At 37.3% G+C, this 25,578-nt stretch overlaps 2 protein-coding genes across 2 annotated transcripts in view; both read right to left on the reverse strand.

Moving 5' to 3' along the window:
- Positions 1-147: 147 nt before the first annotated feature.
- The window catches only part of LOC112189403 (3-isopropylmalate dehydrogenase 2, chloroplastic), a 37,027-nt gene continuing 11,596 nt past the window's right edge, over positions 148-25,578 (reverse strand). The window contains exon 11 of the mRNA XM_024328739.2: positions 148-248. Within this exon, the coding sequence (XP_024184507.1) occupies positions 174-248 (75 nt within the window). The 3' untranslated portion in view covers positions 148-173. The remainder of the gene's footprint in view (positions 249-25,578) is intronic.
- Positions 3,652-3,986, reverse strand: LOC112187631 (40S ribosomal protein S19-3). Its single transcript, XM_024326506.2, has one exon. The coding sequence runs from the start codon at positions 3,934-3,936 to the stop codon at positions 3,652-3,654; it is 285 nt and encodes a 94-aa protein (XP_024182274.1). The 5' UTR covers positions 3,937-3,986.

The raw sequence follows: 25,578 nt of genomic DNA on the forward strand, positions 1-25,578 counted from the left end.
ATTTTAATTTAATATCTTTAACTAAAGTTTTGGTATATATTTTGAATTCAAATTAAAAAGAATATATAAAAAAAAAAAATTCTAAGTGCCTAACTTAATATGAAATTCTGGCTCCGCCATTGATCACAGTGGCTCCCTACTCCCAAAATCATGTTACGTTGGCCTGACTATCTTCATTCCGGAGAAGGAACTAGAGAATCAACTGACTTCAATACCTCTTCACCCATTTCTTTGCATCCTACCAACTTCTGTATAAAGCAAATGTTAGCCATGATGGTCAGTCAAATCAAAACTAGAGAACTTGACACTGGACTCTAGGAATTACTGCTGTTGAAATAATTAACAATGATTTTAACAGATTGCCTTTCCATAATTCAAGATTTATTGGTAATAATCATGATTTAAGCTATAAACCAGAAGAAAGTCATTTTCTCATGAACATCTATCTTAATCTGCATCTGCCGGCCTATAGAGTCATTAAGACTATCACTGACTTTCTTTGCAAGTAACCATCCACACCAACCCAAGGAATGCTGGTCGATCATATTCAATTTAAAAAAGATAACATCGAACATAAAGAAGAGCTAAACAGCTAATAAAATGTTTCTACATGAGAAGCCACTTATTAAAGACTGCTAACAAAGATTTTATTTTATTAATTATTAATTATTTTAATTTTTTTAAGGTAATGACCATTAACTACAAATTCTCATATTTCTTTCCTGTGCGCAAAGGCTAAGGATGTGGTTCCCATGCTGTCACTATTCATTTGCATTAAAGACATAAAGGATAGTTAAAGTTTTATGGAATTACGAAAATTGCCGCTCACTATCACGATACATCAGCTCTCTCTCTCTCTCAAATCCAACTCTTCCCAAAATCAAAACCTCCATTTAAGCAGCGAAGCAACAAAGCGAGCTTTTGGCGGTAAAGCAACAAATCAAGGCTCCGGCGGTGAGGCAACAGATCTAGGAATCTAGGATGCCGCGGCAAAGCTAGTGGTGAAGAGGAACTACTAAGGCTACTGACCCCCAAAACCAAGCCCTAGGTCTCTTCTGACAAAGCCCTATCCAATTCCAAGGAGGAGGAGCTGATCAACGATGAAGAGGATCATGAAGAGATAGAGGTCGTCGCTCGCTCCGCCAACTCCGACGATGAAGACGCTGCCGAGGACAACTCTTGTGGCTCCAATGACGAGGCCGCACCGATCGAGAACGACGATGACTTTGAAGAAGAGGTATATTTCCGATTAGGAGAGAATCCAGTTTGTATTGGATGGATCTGAGTTTAGGTGTTGGCATTTGTGTGCCCTAGAGTTGTTTTCTGTTGTAATTTGTGGAGTTTGTTGCGATGGGGAGTCGTGGTTTGGGGCTTGGTTAGGTTTGCCTGTTGTAATAGTGAGGGAGATAGAAAAATGCTAGGACTTGGGGTTTTTTGACGGATTTTTTCTGCATGTTCCATTTTTGGGAGCTAGAACTGAGCAAAGGAGAAGAAAAGCTTGTTGATTGGTGCAGTTACCTTGTTTGCTTAGTGAATAAGGCCAAGTTTTTGTGGTGGGTCATGCACATGTCTTTAATATCTCAAATAGATAGTGTTTAGGAGTCTTTAGGGATTTTTTTTCTCTTGTAAATTCTAGACATTTAATCTCCCTCAATTGCCTTTTTGAAGTCTAGAGTACCTCCTAGGATTCGAGTGTTGGTTTGGGTTATTACACATGAGAAGAAAAATATTTTTTGTTGCATTCTTTGCATTTGTGTATGATGTCACAGGTTTTGGGTAAGCTATAATGGACTGTGTGTTGTTTATTTGTTTAGCAATTTGGTGGAGCTATACTGATCTTAATTTGTTTGTTACTTCTGCAGGACTCAGCAACATTTTGTTTGCAGATCATTAGCTATAGTCTGATTTTCAATTTTATATTGGGGGTCAATAGTTTTAGTTTTGTGTTTACGTTAGTTTCTTATGGGATTGGTGGTGCTGTGTAATGCTTTAGTTTTATGTTTATGTTAGTTTGACAAAAAATTTGCTGCTTTTTTTGGTTATGTGTTCTTGCAAGTTCATGGATTAGTTGCAAAATTTGCTACTTGTATCTTCTACTTCCTTTTGTTTTTTTCTTTTTCAATTTTTATATCAGAAAGAAGTGGAAGAAACTATAGAGATTAGGCTCCAAGTTTAGTTAAAGTTCTTATGTGTTTAAATGCTATGATTTTTGAAGAGAAACGATTAGAGTAGTAATCGCCAAAGTATTTTTTGGCACACTTTGTCATCCCTTATGCTCTGTGTTGCCGGGTGACTTGCATGATGGAGGTAATGAAAGCAATGCTGAAGTGAGCAAACACAAGAAGCCCAGGCTAGTATACTACTGGGGATCAGTACACTACTGAGGGTCAGTATACTACTAGGGCTAGTATACTACTGGAGGTCAGTATACTATTGAGGGTTAGTACTCCAGGACTGGAGAAACTTCTTCACCATGAGAAGATGTGAAATTCAAAGCAACTTGTAGGTGAAAGTAGCAAAAAGCCAGAGATAAATGATATATAGTTCAAGTTTCATATTGTAATATTTATAAATAGTTTTTAGAATTTTTAAATAAATGAGTTGTTTCTAAGGAAAACAAAGATGGAATGTAGAATTATTATTTCTTCATAATGCTATTGACATTCAGCAGTGTTAATTCATATTATCAAACCTACAATGACAGATTTGTAATTTACATGCCAATAGAAATAATTCAAAAAGTGAAGGAATCTGACCGCATGGGCCTTGCACAGTACTGCTTGGGAATTCAAAAAAAACAAGTCTGCTAATGGTAATTTATGGGCTAAAAATGTAGGTAGTGGTAATTTGCCTTTTTTTTTAGGAGCTACTTGTAGGTAACTAGAGGAATGAGAAACAAAATTTCCAACAAGTAATCAGTGTCATATGTCTGTGTTTCACACAAGAGCATTATAATATGTTGGATTTTATCATGTCCACCTACCAATGAAAAAGAACAAAATAAAAGAAATCATGAGAAACTGAAAATGTACATACCGTTCCGGACGAATAGATATCAACTGTTCGAAACCCCCGGTTCAAAGTATCAAGGACTACTGCCTCAATTCTCTTGGCAGCATTTTCTTCTCCAAGACCGTACTTCAAAAGCATAGCAGCACTGAGAACCGTTGCTAATGGGTTTGCCTTATCCTGCATGTTGGACCGTTTCATATTTAAATCGCATTGTACTCCAAGATAATTTGATGTGGGGGAAAACCAACCTGTCCAGCAATATCAAGACCAGAACCATGTATAGGTTCAAAAAGTCCAGGACCCTGAGCCAATGGGAATTCTAATGTTTCAGATCAAAAGGAATCCAAACATACCTCAAAACAAAAAGGCAAAGGCTAGAAGGTCCTACCAAAAACAGATTCCTCACACAGTTGAACATATAGAGCTAAATTTGAACCATTGAAAAACAACGTTGCCTTACTGATTCTCCAAGACTAGCAGATGGAAGCATCCCAATACTTCCGGTAATCATTGAGGCCTCATCAGATAATATATCGCCAAATATGTTGTTTGTCACAATTGTATCAAACTACAATTGTTAATGGGAAACATAGTGAGACTAGCAATTTTCATTTAGGACACTTTAGAATTTTGCTCTACTTATCCATAGTGTGGTGGGCGGCTTCCGTTCCTCTTGCTTCCTCCATAGATCCTACGGAAGGCACCAACACCAAGACCACCCCTCGAGTAGATTTTCCTTGCCATAGATGTAGCTCTGATATAATACCAATCAGGGTCATAAGGAGCTAGCTCCTTAAATGTAGCAGTCTTCACGATATCGGTCCATTCAGGAAGCTCAATCTTGCCGGATTGTTTAAGATGAGCAGCGTAGGCCTTGACAAACTCGTGAGGGGACACATCTTTCACTTTGCTTGCCATCGCCATTTTTCTCGCTACTGCTTTCTTCTTCTGACTCTTCTTCTTGTGCTACGGCGGAGCTCACCTGCGACTTGTGCCTATGAGAGAAAGACGAGTTGGCTTTTGTAGGTGTACATTTTCCTGATGAAGACATTATCATCTTAGGTCTCAATGGTCTGCCTCCCGAGTATAACACCATCAAAGTGGTTATTAAAACCATGGACAAATTCTTCTCTATGGAAGAGTTTCAATCTGAATTGTTGGCTATTGAGAGAGATTTTGAAGAAACATTGGTGCTTCAAACTCAAGATACCATGTCTTCCAATGCTAGCACTTACAGTAACAATTCATCTCGAACTATGAAATATGGAATTTCAAGTACTGGAATACCATCTCATGCAATCTTGTCATCTCAGTATACTGCTAATTGTTCTATGGCACCTGCTTTACATAATGATGCATTAAATGATGGTTTCTTGCCTAATGTTACCAATACTAGTGTGTTATCTGGTATACCTGCTTATAATCATTTCAACACATTATCTTCTGGTTCCAATGTTCATCATTATTATGCACCATCACTTGTTTCCACTACACATTTTGGGATACTGCAGAACAACATGATATCCAGTTCAGTTCTTAATGTGCCTACTGCTGCCCCAAACTATCAACAAATGGTTCCATTCACCCCAAATATTGGTATTCCAGAGTCTGCACCTAATTCTGGACACTTGTTGAGCAACGAAGTTGGAAATGAAAAGTTCACACTCTTTCACAATGGGGCTTCTCTTAGCTTTGACAACCTTGCATCTGATCATCCCAAGTCTATCAACTTCATTGAAGGAGCAGGCAACAGTGGTTCAATTGTGCCGGTTTCATCTGCCTCAGCCACAGTCCAAGCACTTGCAAGTATTATGAAAAAAGATACTGATGAGACTATAACTAATGGGGAGACCGGAAATATTGAGAAGACTGAAAATGACGAGAAGAGAGAGAAGAAAGATGAAATTGCAGACCCAAGTATAGGTGTCACTTTGAACTCATTTCAGAAGTTTTTGAGTAGCCAAAATGCCTTCACAAATCTTTCTGGAACTGGGTTTTCCACTTCCACTATTTCTTTTGGGCTTATTTCCAAGGATGGGTTTGCATTGAGGAGTAGCTCAGGTTCACTTTTTCAGTCAAAAAATGCTCTACCTTCTGGTCTTGGTCTATCTAATAATGGAAGTTCTTCACTCTTTGCCTCAGCAGGCCCTTCAATTGTGTCTAAAGATAAGAATTTCGAAGATTGTCTAAAAAGCATCAACCCATCAAGCAGCTCATGTCTACACCTTCAAATAAAACTACACTGTATTGTAGGAAGGCCTCTCATCCAGTGAAGCTACACTATGCCAATAATGCCTTCAGACAATACATTTCAGTCGACAGAATTGTTGTTTTCTATTGTCTGAATTTTTTAAACTTCTTCAGGCAACATATAAATTAATTCTGTTGTCTGAATAGCATGAGAATCCATACTATTTTGGTTTTTTCATCTTTTTTGTAAGTTAGAAAATTAAGACAACAGTTATTTGTTGTCTTCAAAGACTGAGGATTTCTCATTAAAATATTGAAAATTGGGATGACATTTATATGTTGTCTGAGTAAATGGAGAAAAAGTATACCCAAACTGTGTACGTTGCCCGCTCAATTTTTGTTGCCAAACTTAAACTTCCCACCTTTTTTTTTCCTTTTGTTTTCTGAAAGGAAATAAAGGTGCTAATCGAAAATGAAACCTCTCTCTCCTCTCAGACACCTAACACTCACAGCTTGCCGTCTCTCTTGCGAAATTTCCCGCTTCATCCTTACTCACATGGCCAAAAACACCAGTTGATGTCGAACCAACAGCCTATCCTCCAACATTTGCAGTGGGTAAATTTCTCTATCATGCCTCCCTCATCTGCATACCAAATTGCTATTCCAATTCTCTTTTTGGGCTTTTGATTTTCATAACTTTCTGCTGGTTTTTTAGCAGCTCAGGTCTAAGTTTTCAAATACTCTCGAACATCCCCACACCTCCTTTCTCTATTTCTGTCTAGCCGACTCATCACCGTCACAATCCCAATAGCAGATCTACCTTTTCAGAATGGTGAACGTTTTCTCAAATCCACCCGATTTGACTCCCACCTCGCCCGTAGCTCCCTCCGTCACCGCTGAGTTTTGGATGGAGAACCTGATCTCGCTGGTGAACAAAATCCAAAGGGCTTGCACAGCTCTCGGTGACCACGGCGAAACCCACACATTACCGACTCTTTGGGACTCACTTCCCTCCATCGCTGCCATCGGTGCCCAGGTCAGCTCCCGGTTCATTCCTCCACCTTCTCTTTTCTCTCTGATTGATCTAGCTATTCTGACTCTGCTTTGGTCAGCTGTATAACCTAGTTCATAGTAGATGCTGTGTGAATGCTTTGCTTGATTGAAGTCTATTGCATAATTTGCTTAGCGATGAAGATAGAGAGTATGATTATTGTGTTAAGCAGAAGCATTGAAATAGCTTTCAAGCTATCAGCAATCCTAACATAGTCCGTTTTACAGAGTGTACTATGAGCTGCTTCCTCTACCTTTGGTATGTTAGTGGTGGGAAAAGGATAAATATTGGTGTCCAATTTACTTTTATAGCTTGGGTTCTGCTGGTTATTTCTATGCTGCAAGACATGCTTTAGTAAGATTTGGAGGCATGCCTTACTACTCATCACTTGTTTGATAGGTCAATTATTTACATGTAGTAACAGAAAGCAGGGAACGATTTCCTGTTGGAAGACTGAATAAGTTCTTCTTCTAACTAATATATGGTTTTTTATATAATTAAACTTGGCCTGCAATTTCTTGTATACTCAGATGGCTTGTTTTCAAAAATAGATCCATTTTGAGCGAAAGAAAAGAAGCATTTCCAAAGCAAAAGTGTAGTGATCAATGTTATATATAATCTTGGATGCTTGATTATTGTGCTTAATCACAGATTCGTCGAATTCTGGACCAGTTTTTAGACGCTAGACTAGTTCTAGTTATTGTGCTGTGTAGCGGAAGCAAATTGCCTTTTATGCATTTTGGTGAAAGTGGAATTTTGCTCATGTTAGCTGAAGCATGTGTATTAATTTGAAAGGTGTATTTGAGAAGAAAATTCATGAAAAATGAATTTATTGTGATATTAATGGATATTGTTTACTTATGTTTCAGTTTTGTGGGGTCGAATTTGGGGAAGTCTTCTGTCTTGGAGAGCATTATCGGGAAGGACTTCTTACCCCATGGTTTTGATAAGATTCATAGTCATCTGTGAGGGCTTGGTTTGGTCGATAGAGTGGCCATATTAATTTGTTTAGTCATGTAGATATCAAATGCTAGACTTTGGCTATTCTTGCCACTCATTTTTAGGATGTTTTCATTTATGGTGATGTTTCTAGCTTCTTGGATGTTTGGGAAATGACACATGGGGAAATAATTGCAGGAATTGTTAGTCGGCATCCTCTAGTGTTCCAGCCTCATAAGATTGATGAAGGCTGCAAAGAATATGCGGAGTTTCTCCACCTTCCAAGGAAAAGGTTCACAGATTTCGGTAATTGCTTATTCTTTTTCTGATTTTGCTCTTCTGGATTTACTTTGCTATGTTTCAATTCTATTTAAATTTTTTTCGTATCCATATCAGTAAGCCCTCATATATCTTCTGGGATTAGAGTTGTTCATTAGTTGCATCCTCAAAAATCAACTAAGCATGTAATGGATACATTCTGTCTTAGATTTTAAAGTAAACTTGACCTCATATAAGGTTGCTAAAACACATTATTAGAGTCTTTCAAATTACCAAAAATCTATGAGTAATTCAAGAGTCTTTCAAACTACCAAATATTTATATGAGTAATTCAAGTACGATGAATGCAATTTAACTATGCATCTCTGTTTGCAGGTTCATTATGTTGCAAAGTGGAAGGGTATCACTTTCATGACAAGTAGACAAGGACTTGGTGTTGGTGGAGGAACGGTAAGGATAGATCGGTGCTGCTCGTCACTTGTATATTTAGTACTATAGGTCATTCTGACAGTAATTTCAATTGCTGTCACTCTCTTCTTAAACGACAATTTAGGAACCAACCAATTTTATGCTCATAGAATTTAGTTCTCAGAATAACTATCTAGACCATAAACTCAATTACTAGCAAAACAGTTCTGATTAGACAATCCATCACCCATGAAATTGCTACCTCTAACTCCCAGTCCCATAGGCTTACCATCAAGTATTCTGCTGTTGAAACCGCTGGGAAGCTTCCATGGGTAATACCCTTTCTTGTAAACTTAATATATAAACAAAATTGATCACATAGTGCAGTCAAGTAGTTGTTAGTTTCTAGATTGCTTCATGACCTTCTCTATTGTATTAGCATCCATTTTATATAAATTGATAAGCTTTAGGAATTGATAATCTTTGGGTTGGGAGTTGGGACTTGTGAGTGATTTTGTTCTTTTTAATCTCTTATAAAATTGTAGTCTAAGCAGTCATGTATAGGTGCTAACTTTTTTGGACTTCTGCAGAAACTGCCCTGTAGCACAGCTCTCTTTGGTATTTGTTTTACCCTACTTACTCATCTTCAAATATACTGAAATTTTGACATGTTTCTGTTTTGTTAGTTAACAAAGGATCTAGAAAGTTTCATCTTATTCCGAAGCAAAGTGAATTTTCAGTGATTCTTCCAAATTTGGTCTGCATTTGGGAAAGTTCTAGCATTTTTAAAGTATCTTCTGATTTTGTGTTGAGATTTGAACTCCTATTTGAATCATTTAACTTCTGGTTTTTATGTATATTGAATTATGCATTTCAAATAGTTGTTTCAAAACTGATTTCATGTCAATTGGACTTACAATGAATTTTTGGTGAATTTTCTAAGTTGACCATGCTGCTGAGATTTTTTTTTATATGACTCCTGCAGTTCAGTCAGATTTGTTCATCTTTTTCCTTGCTGTCCTAAATCTGAATTCCATGAAAATTCAGTATGTTCTACCTTAACATGTTTACTATGAGTCTGCAAAAGTTCAAGTTCATCGCTGTACAAATGAACTTTAATAAATTCCCAAAGCTAAGTTGTTCATGCTTTAACATTCCAGTTCACTTATGTCTCCCTTTTGATGTGTGACGCAGATTGCTTTGACTCTTTCGTGTCGATTTTACTGGGAGAGGAGAGCTTGCAGAACGCCATGTCAATTCCATATATATATATATATATATATATATGGTAGATTGCTTTGGAGTAATATTACTCTATAATTATTTATTTTTGGGTTAGAAGTAGTCTAGTTTTGCTTGGTGTTCTCTTAAATTATGTTCTGAATTGGCTTCAAGCCTTTTGACTTTGATGATATAACAAGCCTTTTGTATTGTTCTAAAATGAATGATGTCCATATGGTTAACAATCAACACAAGATTACAACATATGTTGTCTCAACATGAAAATGAACAACTAAATCATACCAAAATCTGTTGTTAATTCTTGTTATATCAAACAACAGAAGAGTGAGTTTCTGACCTCAATCAAACTACACAACTACATGATTACATATAGTTATATTGTCTATCAGACAATATAAATACTTAAAACTGTGGTTGGAATACAAGACAAAAGACATAAAATTAAATTCTTAAAACTATTTAGACGACAGATGAGTTATAATTTACCCAATTTTAAGTGAATTTCAAACAACAATCAAATGTCTTTGAAAATGCATTCAGACAACATATTGTTAAAGAAGCCTTTATTTTGGTAACTTCAGACAACATATAAATGTGTTCTTATTACATGTCAGACAACAGCAGTTTTATTAAAATTGTAGTTTGTAGTTCATTTGAACAACATTAATTTGTCGTTGTATGTGATTATTAACGACAGAAAGTCCCAAATCCTTCAGTGTTGGGTTGTTCAGATGATAGACTCTTGTGAAACTTCTGTTGTCTGAGTGAGAAGAGATGACAGAGGATATCTGTCGTTTGATGCCGTGAGAGATGGCAGTTGAATAGACAACATATAATTTACATATCAGACGACAGATCTCATATGTCATCTGAAGGCTTTATTGGCATAGTGCTATGTCCATCTCCGCCACTTATTCCTCCTGGTTGACCTTTTGAAACAAGCATTCTTGGTTGTTCTCTTCTTACTTCTTTCTATGCTGCAATCTGATGCTTTTGAAACAAGCATTCTTGATTGTTCTCTTCTTACTTCTTTCATATGCTGCAATCTGATGCTAGGTTCCCTCCCATCAGCTTGAGGGGAGGTTTTAACGGTAAAAGTGTATTTTGCTATCTACTTGACACTCTTGTATAAATAGCTTACTAGTATTCTCATTCTGAAGTAGGTTCTTGTTCTGAATTGAATACTATACATACCTCTTCTTCATCATTTCCTTTCTTTCTTTTTGTTAAAGAAAATATTCAAAGCTTTCAGATATCAAATGTCTAGATGGCAAGTATTTGAACCTCACAGAGAAAGGAGGGAGGAAGATGATTGCGGCATCAAGAGCTAGCTAGAACAACATGTACCGGTGCATGACTGTTTTTTCAGAAAGTTTGTTTGTTTTCGGTGCATTAATTTTCAGAAACTTTGATTCATGCATGCATCACTCTTTAGTTCTGGAAGAGTCGGGTCAGGACCCACTTGATATATCAATCAGTCAACTAGTATCCAAGGCAAAATAATGTACCATACACAAAAAAAGGTCTAATTAACACTAATCGATTGGGCTTTCAATTAGAGTGAGAGATAATGGATACTAGTACACGTTTTAAATTGTTCTCACTTTTATAATTTTATTATACATTTATACTAGTCAACTGACACACGCTCATTAAATTGTTCTCTAGTATACTAGTCCCTTATAAAATAAATTTTTATAAATAAAAATAAATAAAGAGTTAATTAACACGTGCTCCAACTACCACCATACCGATTCTCACTCTCTTCACAGTTCACACCAACCCCTCCACATCCATTTTTCTTCCATTCTCTTCTTTTCACTCACCCACCTATTCTAGTCCTCATCGATTTGAAGAAAATTCAAGGAAAAACACTTCAAGCATGAGAGACTTAATCACCACTTGAATAAAGGGGAGAAATTATAATTGAGTATATGCTGCAACATATCCTTTATACATTATTAATTAAGTAAATATGTGGGGTTTTTTTCTTCACCAGTAAACCCTAGGCGGCATCCTCTGTGCCGCACCAAAACCCTAAGCCAAAGTTGGCCTTCTTTGCCACCAATCTCTACCATTCTTGAATCCTTGCAGCACTACATCTAGCTCTCTCAATGGCTAGTATTGATTCTGTCACCAAAAGTTTTGCAACCTCACTAGCTATCATGACCAATGAGGTTGTAGACATCTCCTCCATGGAGAATGGGGGGGCGCAGCGGAATGCCCAGTCTTACCTCTTGGCAAGGCCTCAGTCCTCAAAGCCAACAACTGCTTCTGATCTACGTCGACACTTTCGTCGAATATGGGTGCTAAATAAAGGCTTCAGTGTTCAGCCGAAAGCGCCGGATAGATTCCTCTTCTCCTTTGATCTTCGGGGAGATAGAAATAAAGTTTTGATGGGAGGACCGTGGAGTTTCAATCGCGCTTTGGTTGTCATGCAACCATATGATGGAGTAGCTTCTCTGCAATCTGTGGAGATGGAAGATCTTTTCTTTTGGGTTCGCATCACTAACATGCCGCCAGCATACGAGCAAAGGAACACTATTGCCAATGTTGCCTCTATTGCGGGTAAATTTCTTCATTTGGATCAAAAGCTATTTGATGCAACTCGGGAAATTAGGGTTAGGGTTTCTCAAGCACTTTCAAAACCCTTCTTCATGCACAAAACCCTAAAATTTGGCAAAGGGGTAGAGCAAGAGGTTCACTTCTTTTTTGAGAATCTTGTGGGCAAATGCAGTATCTGCCTTTGTGTGTATCACAAGGGGGAAGCTTGTCAGGCTGAAAACAATGTGCAGGTGGTCCTGGATGCTCCCAACCCGGCGGCACAAAAATTGCATCTCAATGGCCCCTTCTTAGGTTTTCAGGAACATCAGTTCAATGATGGATTGTTTCACTTCAAAGGGCTTTCCACCCCCATTCTCCCACCTGTGGGAAGGTCTCTTTTTGGAGGTGCTGAGACTAGTAAGGTACGCAAACCCATTGTTCTTCGTCATGTAAGAAAGCCACATACTACTGAAGACAATGCTTTGGCTTTGATACCCGTGGATACTGAACCGCCTACTAAGAGAGATCGGCCCTTTCCATCTCCCAAAAAACTGCAATTTATGATGTCTGATTTGGTGGAGGGTAAAACAAGCCCTATTGCTCCATCAAAGAAGGTTAAAAAGCCTGAATTCCCTACAAAATTCAATGCAAAATCTCTGGGTTTGGTGGACACACCAGGTGGTATGCTAGTGCCTGTAGAGGGTATGATGCCAAAACCTTTACAATTTGAGCTATCTGGTGGAAAAAAGAAGAGAGGTCGATGATGTCGCTCAGAGCAAGCGCGCAATTTAACCCTGAAATGTCGTTAGTAGTATAAGTAAGTAGGGATCGTTCTATTCCGGGGATTGAGGGTACACTTGTAATTGTGAAACAAATAAAGAAAAGTATTATTTACAAAAATAAAATAAAGAATATAAATATATACAATTGTATAAACAAATAAAGAATTAAAATAATAAAGTATTATTTACAAAAATAAAATAAAGAATAAATATATACAAGTAAACACAAATAAGGGGGGGATTAGGATTCTTAAAATTAAAATTAAAATAAATAAAATAAAGAAAATGTAAAAACATATATACAAGGGTGGAACGCAAGGAACAAAAATCAAAATCAATTCCATGTAATCAAATTTGATTCAAACCCTATAATTGTTCTTCCAAGTCATGAGAGAGGAGTTGATCATGTGAAACATTCGAAAGCAAATGATTTCCCATATTTTACTTTTCAATGCTAATTAACCTAAGCGAAAGCACCTAGATTAATCCTATCAAACATGCAATCAAGCCCTAGAAAGCTAGTCAATCATGACATGTTCAACGCATTAGACATAGAGAAAGCTATCAACTCAAGTGTACAACTTAGTTATGGAAAAGTCCACCTAATTGCAATCCTCTTCAATTAAATTCGATTCTTGTCCAGAACCTTTACTACTTTTGATTCAAGTTACACAAAACGAAAAGTCGATTTCATGTTCTTAAACCTAGCACCAATTACATGCAAATCCTATAAGTGTCGACCCAAATAAGATAAACATATAAAAGTTTTCTGTAAAGCAAATTTAATCGAACAAACTCACATAAGCAACTTAGAATCACAATTATAGAATTCGAAAACTTTATTTAAACATAGAAATTGGGCTTAAACTTTGCCCTAAACATTATTGTTAACTAGAAACAAGTTCATACGAAATCAAACAAGGAAACCAAAAAGGTTACAAGGAAAAGGAACGAATTACACCGTGAGTGGAGATGGAGATGGAGAGCTAGATGGTTGGATCTTGAATCTTGGAAGCAAGCTTCAAGGTGGATGATGGAGGATATGATCTTCACGGCTCCTTCTTCTTCTTCCTCTCCTTGCTTAAAAATGCAGAACTTTGCAACTAGAGAATGGAGAAGGAAAATGGAAAGGAAATGGAGAGACAAAGAAGATGAGATGGATGAAGGAATTGGTCCTAAGGAAAATGGAAAGGAAATGGAGAGACAAAGAAGATGGAATGGATGAAGGAATTGGTGTAGGAAATGGTGACTAAGGAAAATGGAGAGGAAATGGTGAGACAAGGAGATGAGATGGATGAAGGAATTTGTGACTAAGGAAAATGGAGAGGAAATGGTGAGACAAGAAGATGAAATGGATGAAGGAATTGGTGATTGAGAGTGAGAGGAGAAGGTGTTTAAATAGGGAAGAAAAAGAAGAGTGAAATGATGAGATGAAGAAAAATAATGAAAGTGGAGTATGAAAGTGGTTTGTAAAATATGTAAAAGATGAGGTAATGATGAAAGCAAAGCATGAAGGTGAAGAAATGTGGAAGTGATGATGATGTTTTAGAGTAGAAAAATGTATCCAAGGAAAAATAAATGCTTTCTTCATATGGGTGGGAAACATGAATATGTGGTGTTGAGCTGTTTTCAGATCAGTTTCTTCCCCTTTATTCCTTCAATTATTTCTCCATCAAAAATTCAGAATATGCCTTCGACTTCTTCATAACAAATGTTCCACTATGAGTGTATATCATCCTCACAAATTTTCAGAGCTTTATTCCATGTGGTTGGGCCGTAAATGCTGCTGGACCTCTTACAGGTCCAGTTTTCCGGTTTTGCTTCTGTAGAAAATTGGGCTGATTGTTTGAAGGCCTTCCACTCATATTTTTCTCTGGTACTCTTCATAAGAAATGATCCTTTGGGTGTCTAGAATGGATCTGGAGAGTTTCAGCTCATTTCGAGTTCATTTGGTCAGGTGGCCGCTCCTTCTTCCTTGCTTGGCTCTGATTTCTCCTAGCCGGAGTAAGAAAATATTCAAGGTTGACTTTTTAGTGCATTTTCATTCTTCTCCATCATTTCTAGGTAATTATGGACGTAACACTCATTTCTTCTTCATCTACTCCAATGTACCTAAAAATAGAAATTAAGTTAAAAATCGATTCGTTAAGGAATAACTAAGCAAAATGTGAGGAATTAACTATTAAAATATCACATTAAAATGCTCCTATCAAATTCCCCCACACTTAGCTTTTGCTAGTCCCTTAGCAAAACAAAACAAAAAAATTCCAAAACAAAACAAAGACTTGACAAAAGGCAAGTAAATGACTCTATTGCTCCTAACTGTTGTCTCAGAGACTCCAAACTCATGGCTTTCACGTTAAACACTTAATCAAAATCACAAAGATAATTCCATGGTTAATAAACCTGTGACATTCATATGACTAAGCAAGATATGGAGAACTTAAGTTATACAGTGAATGATAGCATGTTTCGAACAAGTCCAATCCAAACTTACAGGGCATACTCTCGATTTTTCTCTCAGAAATGGCTATGCTTAAAAGCTTCACACTCAAGTATATGCAAGAGAACAAATTGTAAGGCAACAAACAGCTTGCATATTTCATCAATAAACACATTTTGTGAAGAATTTTTAAAGACCTCATGAAATGACTAAGTGCACAAATGGACCTAAACCATAAGCTCGACTGCGTAACTGACTCCACTAACCAAAGACTGCCCATCTCAAGGATCAAGTCAGCACTTAAAACAGGTTGTAATGGGGCTAAGCTAGGGTTTTCGAAATGAAGATTAAGGATACAAAAAAATCCTAAGGACCTAGCAGAGCATATAAGAACCACCTTATGTCATTATTTTTGTAGACCAAATATCATTGTTTTGGGCCAAACCTTCACTCTAACCAACATGGGAATGGACAAAGGCATAATTTTCAACTTTGAGCCTTCTACAAATTTGCAAGTCCAAAACCACACTTCAACATTTTCCCAAGAGTTTTCTTTTCAATTTTTCTTCTCTTTTGCCGCTTTTCTTTCTTTCTTTTTTTTTTTTTTCAAGGCAAATTTTTTTTTTTTTCTTGGATTTTCCCCACACCACACTTGTCTTTCATCGTCACCCCTACATACTATGTCATGCTCTACTAAGTCCTTAAGACAAGGGTAGAGATATCTTGTACTAAGCTCATGGTAGGGTAGTGAGGGTGATGAAACAAAGGTTTTCAACGTAGGCTCAAAGGGGTTCATTCTAAGGAGTCCCACGACGGGCACAATTGGGGACACATGCTTGTTTGGCTATGGTGGTTACCCTAATGCCTTCTATCCTATCCAGGATCAGGGCATATTATGGCATACAAGTTTTGACAGTCACAACAGCCGAGTTCTAGTACTCTCTAGTCCATTAAAATCTATGGCACAAGATCATTGGATTTTCAAAGAAAGATGAGGTTTTGCAAATACAGCCATGAAATTCTGAAATTATCAATAAGCACTCAAAAAGAAAGTATTTTAGCTCAACAGCTCACTTGGGTCAAATGAATCAGACTTAATCCTAGCATGCTTAATGAACCAAGTTACAATCCTATCTCAAATCTTCATACAAGCATCACAATGTCGATTAACCACAGAATTCAATTAAGTCCTATTTTGATTGTGAAAACCTTCAGCCATGAATTCGGAGACATGTTCATCCTAGACGTTAGGAGCATCCTAAGACTCAAACACACAAAAACACTCTAAAACCAACATTTTTTTTTTTTTTTTACAATTTAATTAATTTCAACACTTAGGTACGGGAACAGGGAGTCTCGATGTGCAATGGGACTGAAACAGCTACCCTTTTTCAAGACTATGTTTAATCCAATATACCTTAGTGTATCACAACATTTTATTTTGTTATAAACATTTTTTTTTTTTTTTTACTAACTACTAAAATCACAATAAAGCAATAATCCGTCCCCCATACTTAATTCATGCATTGTCCTCAATGTATAACAAATATAAAGCATGCAAAGCATAAATCAAGCATAGAAGAGAAAGTTAACACAACGAAACCTAAAACAACTTAAAATTCATGAAAATAAAATAGAAAGAAGAGTTCGAGAAAGCAAATCTGCGTTTGATGGCTCCTCCACAGATACTGTTGAAATGGGTTGCCTCCCATGCAGCGCTTAATGTTTAAAGTCTTTCAGCCTAGACTTGTACCTCCATTTACTCCTTTGGAGGAGCGGTATGCGGGCGAGTGGCAGCCTTCTTGCTGGTTTCAGCCTCCTGAGGACGGTCCTCATGGTGTGATGCAGTAGCGTCCTTGCGAGGAAACCCAGGAGGATAACTCTGCAAGTTATTGACTTCCTGAGCAAGCTTGTTTATTGCAGTGTGACAGCGGATCAAAGAGCAGTTCATCTCAGAGATGTAATCGATCATGCAATTGACTCTCCAATCTGTCACCATAATACCATCGCGGAGAGAGGAACGCAAATCATCAATCGAATCCGACAAGCTTTCTAGGGTGGCCATAGGCCGAGGAGCACGAGCAGCTGGTGAGGAAGAAGACTCTCCGGGATGCAGTCTGGGAGAGCGACGAGGCAGAGGAGGGGGACTGCGGGTACGCTCACGGATAGGACGATGGTCCCATGGACGAGTAAGCCCAGCTCTAGTGGCCGCTTGACGACCTTCTTCCTCCAAAGAGAGAACACGGCGTTGATTGATGCCCCTGCGAGGGGTAACCCTGGTTCGAGCCATGAGGAAGTAGAAGGAATTTGAAACTGCACGCTTAGACAAACCTTAGTAAAATCTAGAGGAGACAAAAAAGGATGTATATGTAAAGCACAAAATAGGGTAGAAATCTTAACAGGCACACGGTTTTAACAAAGCTTCTCCGGGAAGGAGAAGAGTTATGATAGTTCACGGCCCAAGAAACTCCCCCACGTGTAAATATTCCTTTCTTTTCCTGGATTTATGGCATGCTTTCGGCTATAGCTTGTCTGTCACGGATCCTCGAGATTCGTTTGATTCCCCCACGCGTCCTTTCTTTTCCTTGATTCACGGCAATTAAACCTGCTTTCTGCTGTAGCTTGTCTGTCACAGCTCCTCGAGATTCGTTTAGTTCCCCCACGTGTCCTCCACGCGCCAACAGCTTTTCCGTGTTTTCGGGTGACTTTAATACAACGCGTAGATTTAATCTCAGAGATCGTCGATCCAACGGTGGAGATCTGCTCACTCGTTCTATAAATAGGTGCATTCTGAGCGACTGTTCACTCCAAAAGAAAATTCTTCCGAGTTCCAGCCTTTCTCTCTCAACCCTTCAGCCTTTCTTTCGAAACTCAAATCCTTTCTTCATCAACATGGAACCACGAACTCTGCAACTAATGGAGTTACAAACCCAGCAACAAATGGAATTACAAGCCCAGCAACCAACCGAGGAGGGAGGAAGCATCCAAGCAGCCGGGAGTAGTAACCGGTGGGCTCCCACACCGCCTCAACTAAGAATCCTCAAGGGCCTTTACTATGATAAGGGTTTTAAGTACCCAACTCCAGAGCAGATTCAAGAGATCTGCCTGCATCTGAAACAGTATGGGCAGATCGAGGACAAAAACGTCTTCTTTTGGTTCCAGAACCTCAAGGCTCGTGAGAGGCAGAAGTTGAAGGAATTTCAGAACGTTCCGGTTGGTGGATCTCTCGATCTCAATTTTGGTTCCACTGGTTCTACTAGTAATGATAGATCCACTGACAGATCCATTGATCTAAACTTTGGGTCACGTGTCGGCTATGGTGCTGATGGATCGATCATGGAACAACGAGGAGAATATCACCAGGAGATTGAAACCCTTCCACTATTCCCCATGCATGGTGAGGACATCTTGGGCAACATGAAGACTACTTCCGAGGGAGGTGGCGGTTATGGCGGTGGCTCTCACATTTCCCTTGAGCTCAGTCTCAACTCCTACAGAGATGCAGACATGGCTTAGTATTATTATTATTATTATTATTATATATATATATATATTTTTTTTTTTAATTTTTTTTTTTTTTTTTTTTTGTAAATAGCTGAATTTAATAAGACTGAATGAATGCAAAATTTTTTTTTTTTTTTTTTTATATATATATTTTTTTTTTTTATTTTTTATATAAAGGACTCAAAAATAAAAGACAAATATATATATAGGACTCAAAATGAAAGACAAAAATATAAATCCCTTCCCCCACACTTAAATATTGCATTATCCTCAATGTAATCAATTAAAAGCATGCAATGAAATAAGTAAGCATAGATAGAAGACATTTACGAAAACAAATCCTAAAATAAAAACAATAGAGAAAAAATGAAAAATAAAAAGAAATAGGGAAAGAGAAAGCAAATCTGATTATATTCTGAATTGGGTTGCCTCCCAAGTAGCGCTTGTATTTTACGTCTTGCAGCCAGACGGTACCTACATTAAATAAAGTTAGTAACTATAATTAACAAGGAAATACAAAATAAAAACAAGTATAACTATTAATTACAAACTACAAGTATAATTAACAAGTATATTGTACATAAGACACAAGTTAAGTATACAAGTGAGTATAAAACGTGAAAAGTATTTTTACAAGTTTAAAGTGTGAAACAACAAAATAATTTACACGTATAGAGTATTCACAAGTATTTCTTTTATTATAAACATTATTGATATCGAATCAAATTCCAAGCGGTAAATCAAGTGGACGTGCGGCCCAAGTATAGTCGCCTAGACACAAACTCCCTTTCAAATCGTTTGGGCAACCTTACTGAAATGGCTAGGTGGGGGAGGACGAACACGAGAGGAAAAATCCATTTTGGCATGAGCTACTCCCACATAGTGGTTTAGGCCCATTTGCAAGCACTTCTGGATTCAAAAACCCGTCATGAACGTTGTCCCCTTCCTAGACACCATTTCACATAGGCTTTCTTACTAAGATGAAAAAGTTCATAAGTGTGAAGACAGTTCAACAAGTGTTAATAAAGGCCGCCCTCAACCTTAAGGGACCTGAGCTAGGTACCAATAAGGGGTTTAGGCCAATATTAACAAAAGAGACTTCACCTATTCCTCTCAATTTACAACCTACAATTAAAATTCGTGTTCAATAATATAAATAATATTCTAGTTAATTTAAACTAAGTTTCAAACAATTTATATACAACAAATATATATACAATAAATGATACAATTTAGCAAGTGATTTTTCAATCCCCGGCAACGGCGCCAAAAATTGATGTCGCTCAGAGCAAGCGCGCAATTTAACCCTGAAATGTCGTTAGTAGTATAAGTAAGTAGGGATCGTTCTATTCCGGGGATTGAGGGTACACTTGTAATTGTGAAACAAATAAAGAAAAGTATTATTTACAAAAATAAAATAAAGAATATAAATATATACAATTGTATAAACAAATAAAGAATTAAAATAATAAAGTATTATTTACAAAAATAAAATAAAGAATAAATATATACAAGTAAACACAAATAAGGGGGGGATTAGGATTCTTAAAATTAAAATTAAAATAAATAAAATAAAGAAAATGTAAAAACATATATACAAGGGTGGAACGCAAGGAACAAAAATCAAAATCAATTCCATGTAATCAAATTTGATTCAAACCCTATAATTGTTCTTCCAAGTCATGAGAGAGGAGTTGATCATGTGAAACATTCGAAAGCAAATGATTTCCCATATTTTACTTTTCAATGCTAATTAACCTAAGCGAAAGCACCTAGATTAATCCTATCAAACATGCAATCAAGCCCTAGAAAGCTAGTCAATCATGACATGTTCAACGCATTAGACATAGAGAAAGCTATCAACTCAAGTGTACAACTTAGTTATGGAAAAGTCCACCTAATTGCAATCCTCTTCAATTAAATTCGATTCTTGTCCAGAACCTTTACTACTTTTGATTCAAGTTACACAAAACGAAAAGTCGATTTCATGTTCTTAAACCTAGCACCAATTACATGCAAATCCTATAAGTGTCGACCCAAATAAGATAAACATATAAAAGTTTTCTGTAAAGCAAATTTAATCGAACAAACTCACATAAGCAACTTAGAATCACAATTATAGAATTCGAAAACTTTATTTAAACATAGAAATTGGGCTTAAACTTTGCCCTAAACATTATTGTTAACTAGAAACAAGTTCATACGAAATCAAACAAGGAAACCAAAAAGGTTACAAGGAAAAGGAACGAATTACACCGTGAGTGGAGATGGAGATGGAGAGCTAGATGGTTGGATCTTGAATCTTGGAAGCAAGCTTCAAGGTGGATGATGGAGGATATGATCTTCACGGCTCCTTCTTCTTCTTCCTCTCCTTGCTTAAAAATGCAGAACTTTGCAACTAGAGAATGGAGAAGGAAAATGGAAAGGAAATGGAGAGACAAAGAAGATGAGATGGATGAAGGAATTGGTCCTAAGGAAAATGGAAAGGAAATGGAGAGACAAAGAAGATGGAATGGATGAAGGAATTGGTGTAGGAAATGGTGACTAAGGAAAATGGAGAGGAAATGGTGAGACAAGGAGATGAGATGGATGAAGGAATTTGTGACTAAGGAAAATGGAGAGGAAATGGTGAGACAAGAAGATGAAATGGATGAAGGAATTGGTGATTGAGAGTGAGAGGAGAAGGTGTTTAAATAGGGAAGAAAAAGAAGAGTGAAATGATGAGATGAAGAAAAATAATGAAAGTGGAGTATGAAAGTGGTTTGTAAAATATGTAAAAGATGAGGTAATGATGAAAGCAAAGCATGAAGGTGAAGAAATGTGGAAGTGATGATGATGTTTTAGAGTAGAAAAATGTATCCAAGGAAAAATAAATGCTTTCTTCATATGGGTGGGAAACATGAATATGTGGTGTTGAGCTGTTTTCAGATCAGTTTCTTCCCCTTTATTCCTTCAATTATTTCTCCATCAAAAATTCAGAATATGCCTTCGACTTCTTCATAACAAATGTTCCACTATGAGTGTATATCATCCTCACAAATTTTCAGAGCTTTATTCCATGTGGTTGGGCCGTAAATGCTGCTGGACCTCTTACAGGTCCAGTTTTCCGGTTTTGCTTCTGTAGAAAATTGGGCTGATTGTTTGAAGGCCTTCCACTCATATTTTTCTCTGGTACTCTTCATAAGAAATGATCCTTTGGGTGTCTAGAATGGATCTGGAGAGTTTCAGCTCATTTCGAGTTCATTTGGTCAGGTGGCCGCTCCTTCTTCCTTGCTTGGCTCTGATTTCTCCTAGCCGGAGTAAGAAAATATTCAAGGTTGACTTTTTAGTGCATTTTCATTCTTCTCCATCATTTCTAGGTAATTATGGACGTAACACTCATTTCTTCTTCATCTACTCCAATGTACCTAAAAATAGAAATTAAGTTAAAAATCGATTCGTTAAGGAATAACTAAGCAAAATGTGAGGAATTAACTATTAAAATATCACATTAAAATGCTCCTATCAGTCGACCTTTGGGGGCAAAGAACAAAAATCCACCCAAAACAAAACAAGTTCCAGCTGAAGATGTCCTGAGTCTACTGTGTTCAGGCAAACCTCCAAGCCCTAGCTTCAAGGGCAAGGAGCAGATATAGGGTTTTTCTTTTGTTTAGCCTATACACTATGTGAAATGTCTGGCATAGTTATAGGCTCACTTAAATAAGTGAGCGATAAGTTCGAATAGAGTAGGTCTATCCAGAGCCCGCCCTGGGATTTCCGGGGCTCTAGGCGGAAAAAAAAAATTGGGGCTCCCTACCTTTAAATATATTTTATAAAAATAAAAAAAAAATCTCTTATGTACTCTCATTCACATTATCATTCTCATTCTCTTGTACTTGTTCATCATTTGCGTTGAAGTACATCCGGCTTGAAGCTTAACCAATGCCTCTCTCTTTTGCTTCTCTTTTCTTTTTTTAACCCCAGAAGGATACTTCCTAATCGGAGCCATCATAATCTATAAAAGATAAAACAGAACAAAAATGTATCAAACCAACAATGAGAAAATAATAAACATATAATGAAGGTACAGAACAATGATCATAACTAGACAACCTAGAAATGAACTACAGAACATTATTCTTATTAAGATTAGATCAGCACAAATGAACCAAGAGATACGAAGCACAGTAGTAGCACAAACAATCAATTTGAAATTAAAGAATAAACCAGAGGCTTTCATCTCTTACAATCCTACAAACCCACCCACCAACCCAGTACCCAAACGCAAACCATCATCACCCAGTACCCAAACACAAATCATCATCACCCAGAATCCCAAATCTCGACCTTTCGTTTCTACCCAATTGAAGAACTAGAAGAGACATGGAATTCGAGCAAGAGAGAATTACCTGGAGAAATTTATGGACGAATTTCGTGACTTTCGTCTGAAAGTGAGGAGAGAGATTTGGGAGAACACTCAGAGCAGCTGTCGGCGGAAGGACAAAAGTCAGGAACAACCAATCTTTTTTTTTTTTTTTTTTTTCAGAACAAAATAAAGATTATGGACTTTTTTTAACATATATATAAAAGGGGTTATATTTTTTTTGGGGGCCCATGAAACTAGGGGCCCTAGGCCTGCGCCTATTGGGCCTATGCCCAGGGCCGGCTCTGGGTCTATCATATGTACCACTGTGGCTCCTCCACGAATTCTTGTCTGGCCATAGTTATGTGTCAGCGGATGGGTATGTAATGGTCTTCTTGGCATGCGTTTATTATCAATGGATTTCCATTATTAAAAAAAAAGTATATATGTGGGGTTTTAATTAACTTTGGGTATTATCAGAAGTTAAAAAATTTAACTATTCATGCACGGAATTAGGTTCCGGAGTGGCCGGGTTCATAACATGCCCATCACTTCAAAAGTGGATGTTTAGAGCTATAGGATTGTTCTCCTGGAAATGCTCACAGGGAAGATGATAAAGAAAGTGTTGACTCTTTATTAGAAGGCTCTTTATTAGAAGGTGGATGGGAGACACAGAAAAAGTTGCTTGTTTCACGGGTTAACGAGAAGATGGATATTGGAGCATCTGCAAATGAAGAGAACCAGATAAGAGCAGCTGAATATGCCCTGAAGTTGGAACTTCTTGCTAAAGTGGCTCTTAAGTGTTTTCATTACCTCCTCATCATAATATAGAAGCAATCGAAAAACAAGACTGGAAATTACATGCATTTGCTTAGAAACTAAAGAATTCGCACGAATATGATGACGAAGAGACAAAATTTGCTAACACGAAATGAAGGTGGAATTCGAGTGAACCATGAAACACCAATCACCTTTCCTTTCCCGATCAGCTACAACTGATACAGCATAATGGGATACAAAAGTAGAGAAGCATGAACACAGACCAGTTTTAACATGCATGAACAAGAAATAAACTGTATAAGAAATTAAGAATGCTTCGAGGAACATTGGCCAATATCCCTTTCACCAAAAAGCTTAACTTGACAAGCTCAAGTAAGAAACTCTTATACCATTGCAATCCTACTATACCGAAAAGAAGCTAACCTCATAGGATCATCATCATGCAAGACTCAAATTGATTACCAGTGAAGTAGCCACTCAAAACACCCGTAACTCACACATTCAATAGGGTCGCTATCCAAAGAACATAAGGTCCAGCTAACGTTCTTCTTGTTCCTTCCCTGATATTCTTATAATATAACCACAATACTAACAGATTATTTGATTATGCATTGTAATTTAGGCTAAGCACTACAACAGCAACACACTAGCAGTAGATATATGGAGCAGTAGACGAAAAATTTTCAAAATTTCCAAAATTGAGAATGCATCCCTTTCATTACATTTTTTTTTTTAAATATTAGTTGATTGTTATTCAATAATCAACAGCCAATTGGCCATAGCTTACAAACTTACATAAGAATGCCTGCAAGAAAATCCGGTAAAATCTATCCAAGTTAAAGCAAACTAATAAAAAACATTGGGAAGCTCACATTTATGCAAGCCTATCCAAGAGTAACAAAGCTTCGCCTCCTATGGAAAGAAATCATTCAACTAGCCCTCACTTGCCAATCACGCAATTGTGGTACAAGCAAGAAATCAGAAACGTCATAGAAGACTCATAATATAACCACAATACTAACAGATTATTTGATTCAGCATTGTAATTTAGGCTAAGCAGTACAACAACAACACACTAGCAGTAGATATATGGAGTAGTAGATGAAAATTTTTCAAAATTTCCAAAATTGAGAATGCATCCCTTTCATTACATTTTTTTTTATTTTATGAAATATAAGTTGATTGTTATTCAATAATCAATAGCCAATTGGCCATAACTTACAATCTTACATAAGAATCCCGGTAAGAAAATCAGGTAAAACCTATCCAAGCTAAAGCAAACTAATTAAAACATTGGGAAACTCACATTTAAGCAAGCCTATCCAAGAGTAACAAGGCTTCGCCTTCTATGGAAAGAAATCATTAACTAGTGCTCTTGCCAATCACGCAATTGTGGTACATGTAAGAAACCAGAACGACATAGAAGACTCATAAAAATTGAATCACCCTCATGTCAGCTTATAACCCTACGCAGAACAATTAAACAATAGATAGCTCCTTCTCTTTCGAGATGGAACTCATATCCCTTTCATTACATTGTTTTAGCACAAGCATCTATTAACAAAGCCAACACCAAACCACCACATGATATAAAACAGAGAAAATGGAAGCACATTGCAATAATACCTAAATTTTTAAACAGATAAGAACATTTCTGTACTGAAATCTTGTAGTACCCGAAATGGAATCACATTGCATTAAATACCTAAATATTTAAGGTTGTTATAATTAATAGAAGAACACCATAATCAGTAGGAAATAGATCTCAATACTAATATTTAAAGCTAGAAATGCCTAACACTGCTGCAGATCAGGTTGACTCGGTCAGTCTTGAGTCTTGACATCCTCACTGGGAGCCTCAGCGGTCTCCGACGCGCCGTTTTCAGCAGCAGAAGCAGCGGCGTTGTTGGAGTTGATCTCCAGGATGCGCTTGCCGACCTCATTGGAGTATATCTGCAGCATCTTCATCCAGAAGGCGTTTTATGCCCTCGGCTTCGGACAAGGTGCACTAGTGTCTGGAGAGAGGAGGAGGAGGGATACGGTCAATTGGCGCTGCTTGGGA

The sequence above is a fragment of the Rosa chinensis genome, chromosome 2, assembly GCF_002994745.2.
Source record: "Rosa chinensis cultivar Old Blush chromosome 2, RchiOBHm-V2, whole genome shotgun sequence".
Lineage (NCBI taxonomy): Eukaryota > Viridiplantae > Streptophyta > Magnoliopsida > Rosales > Rosaceae > Rosa > Rosa chinensis.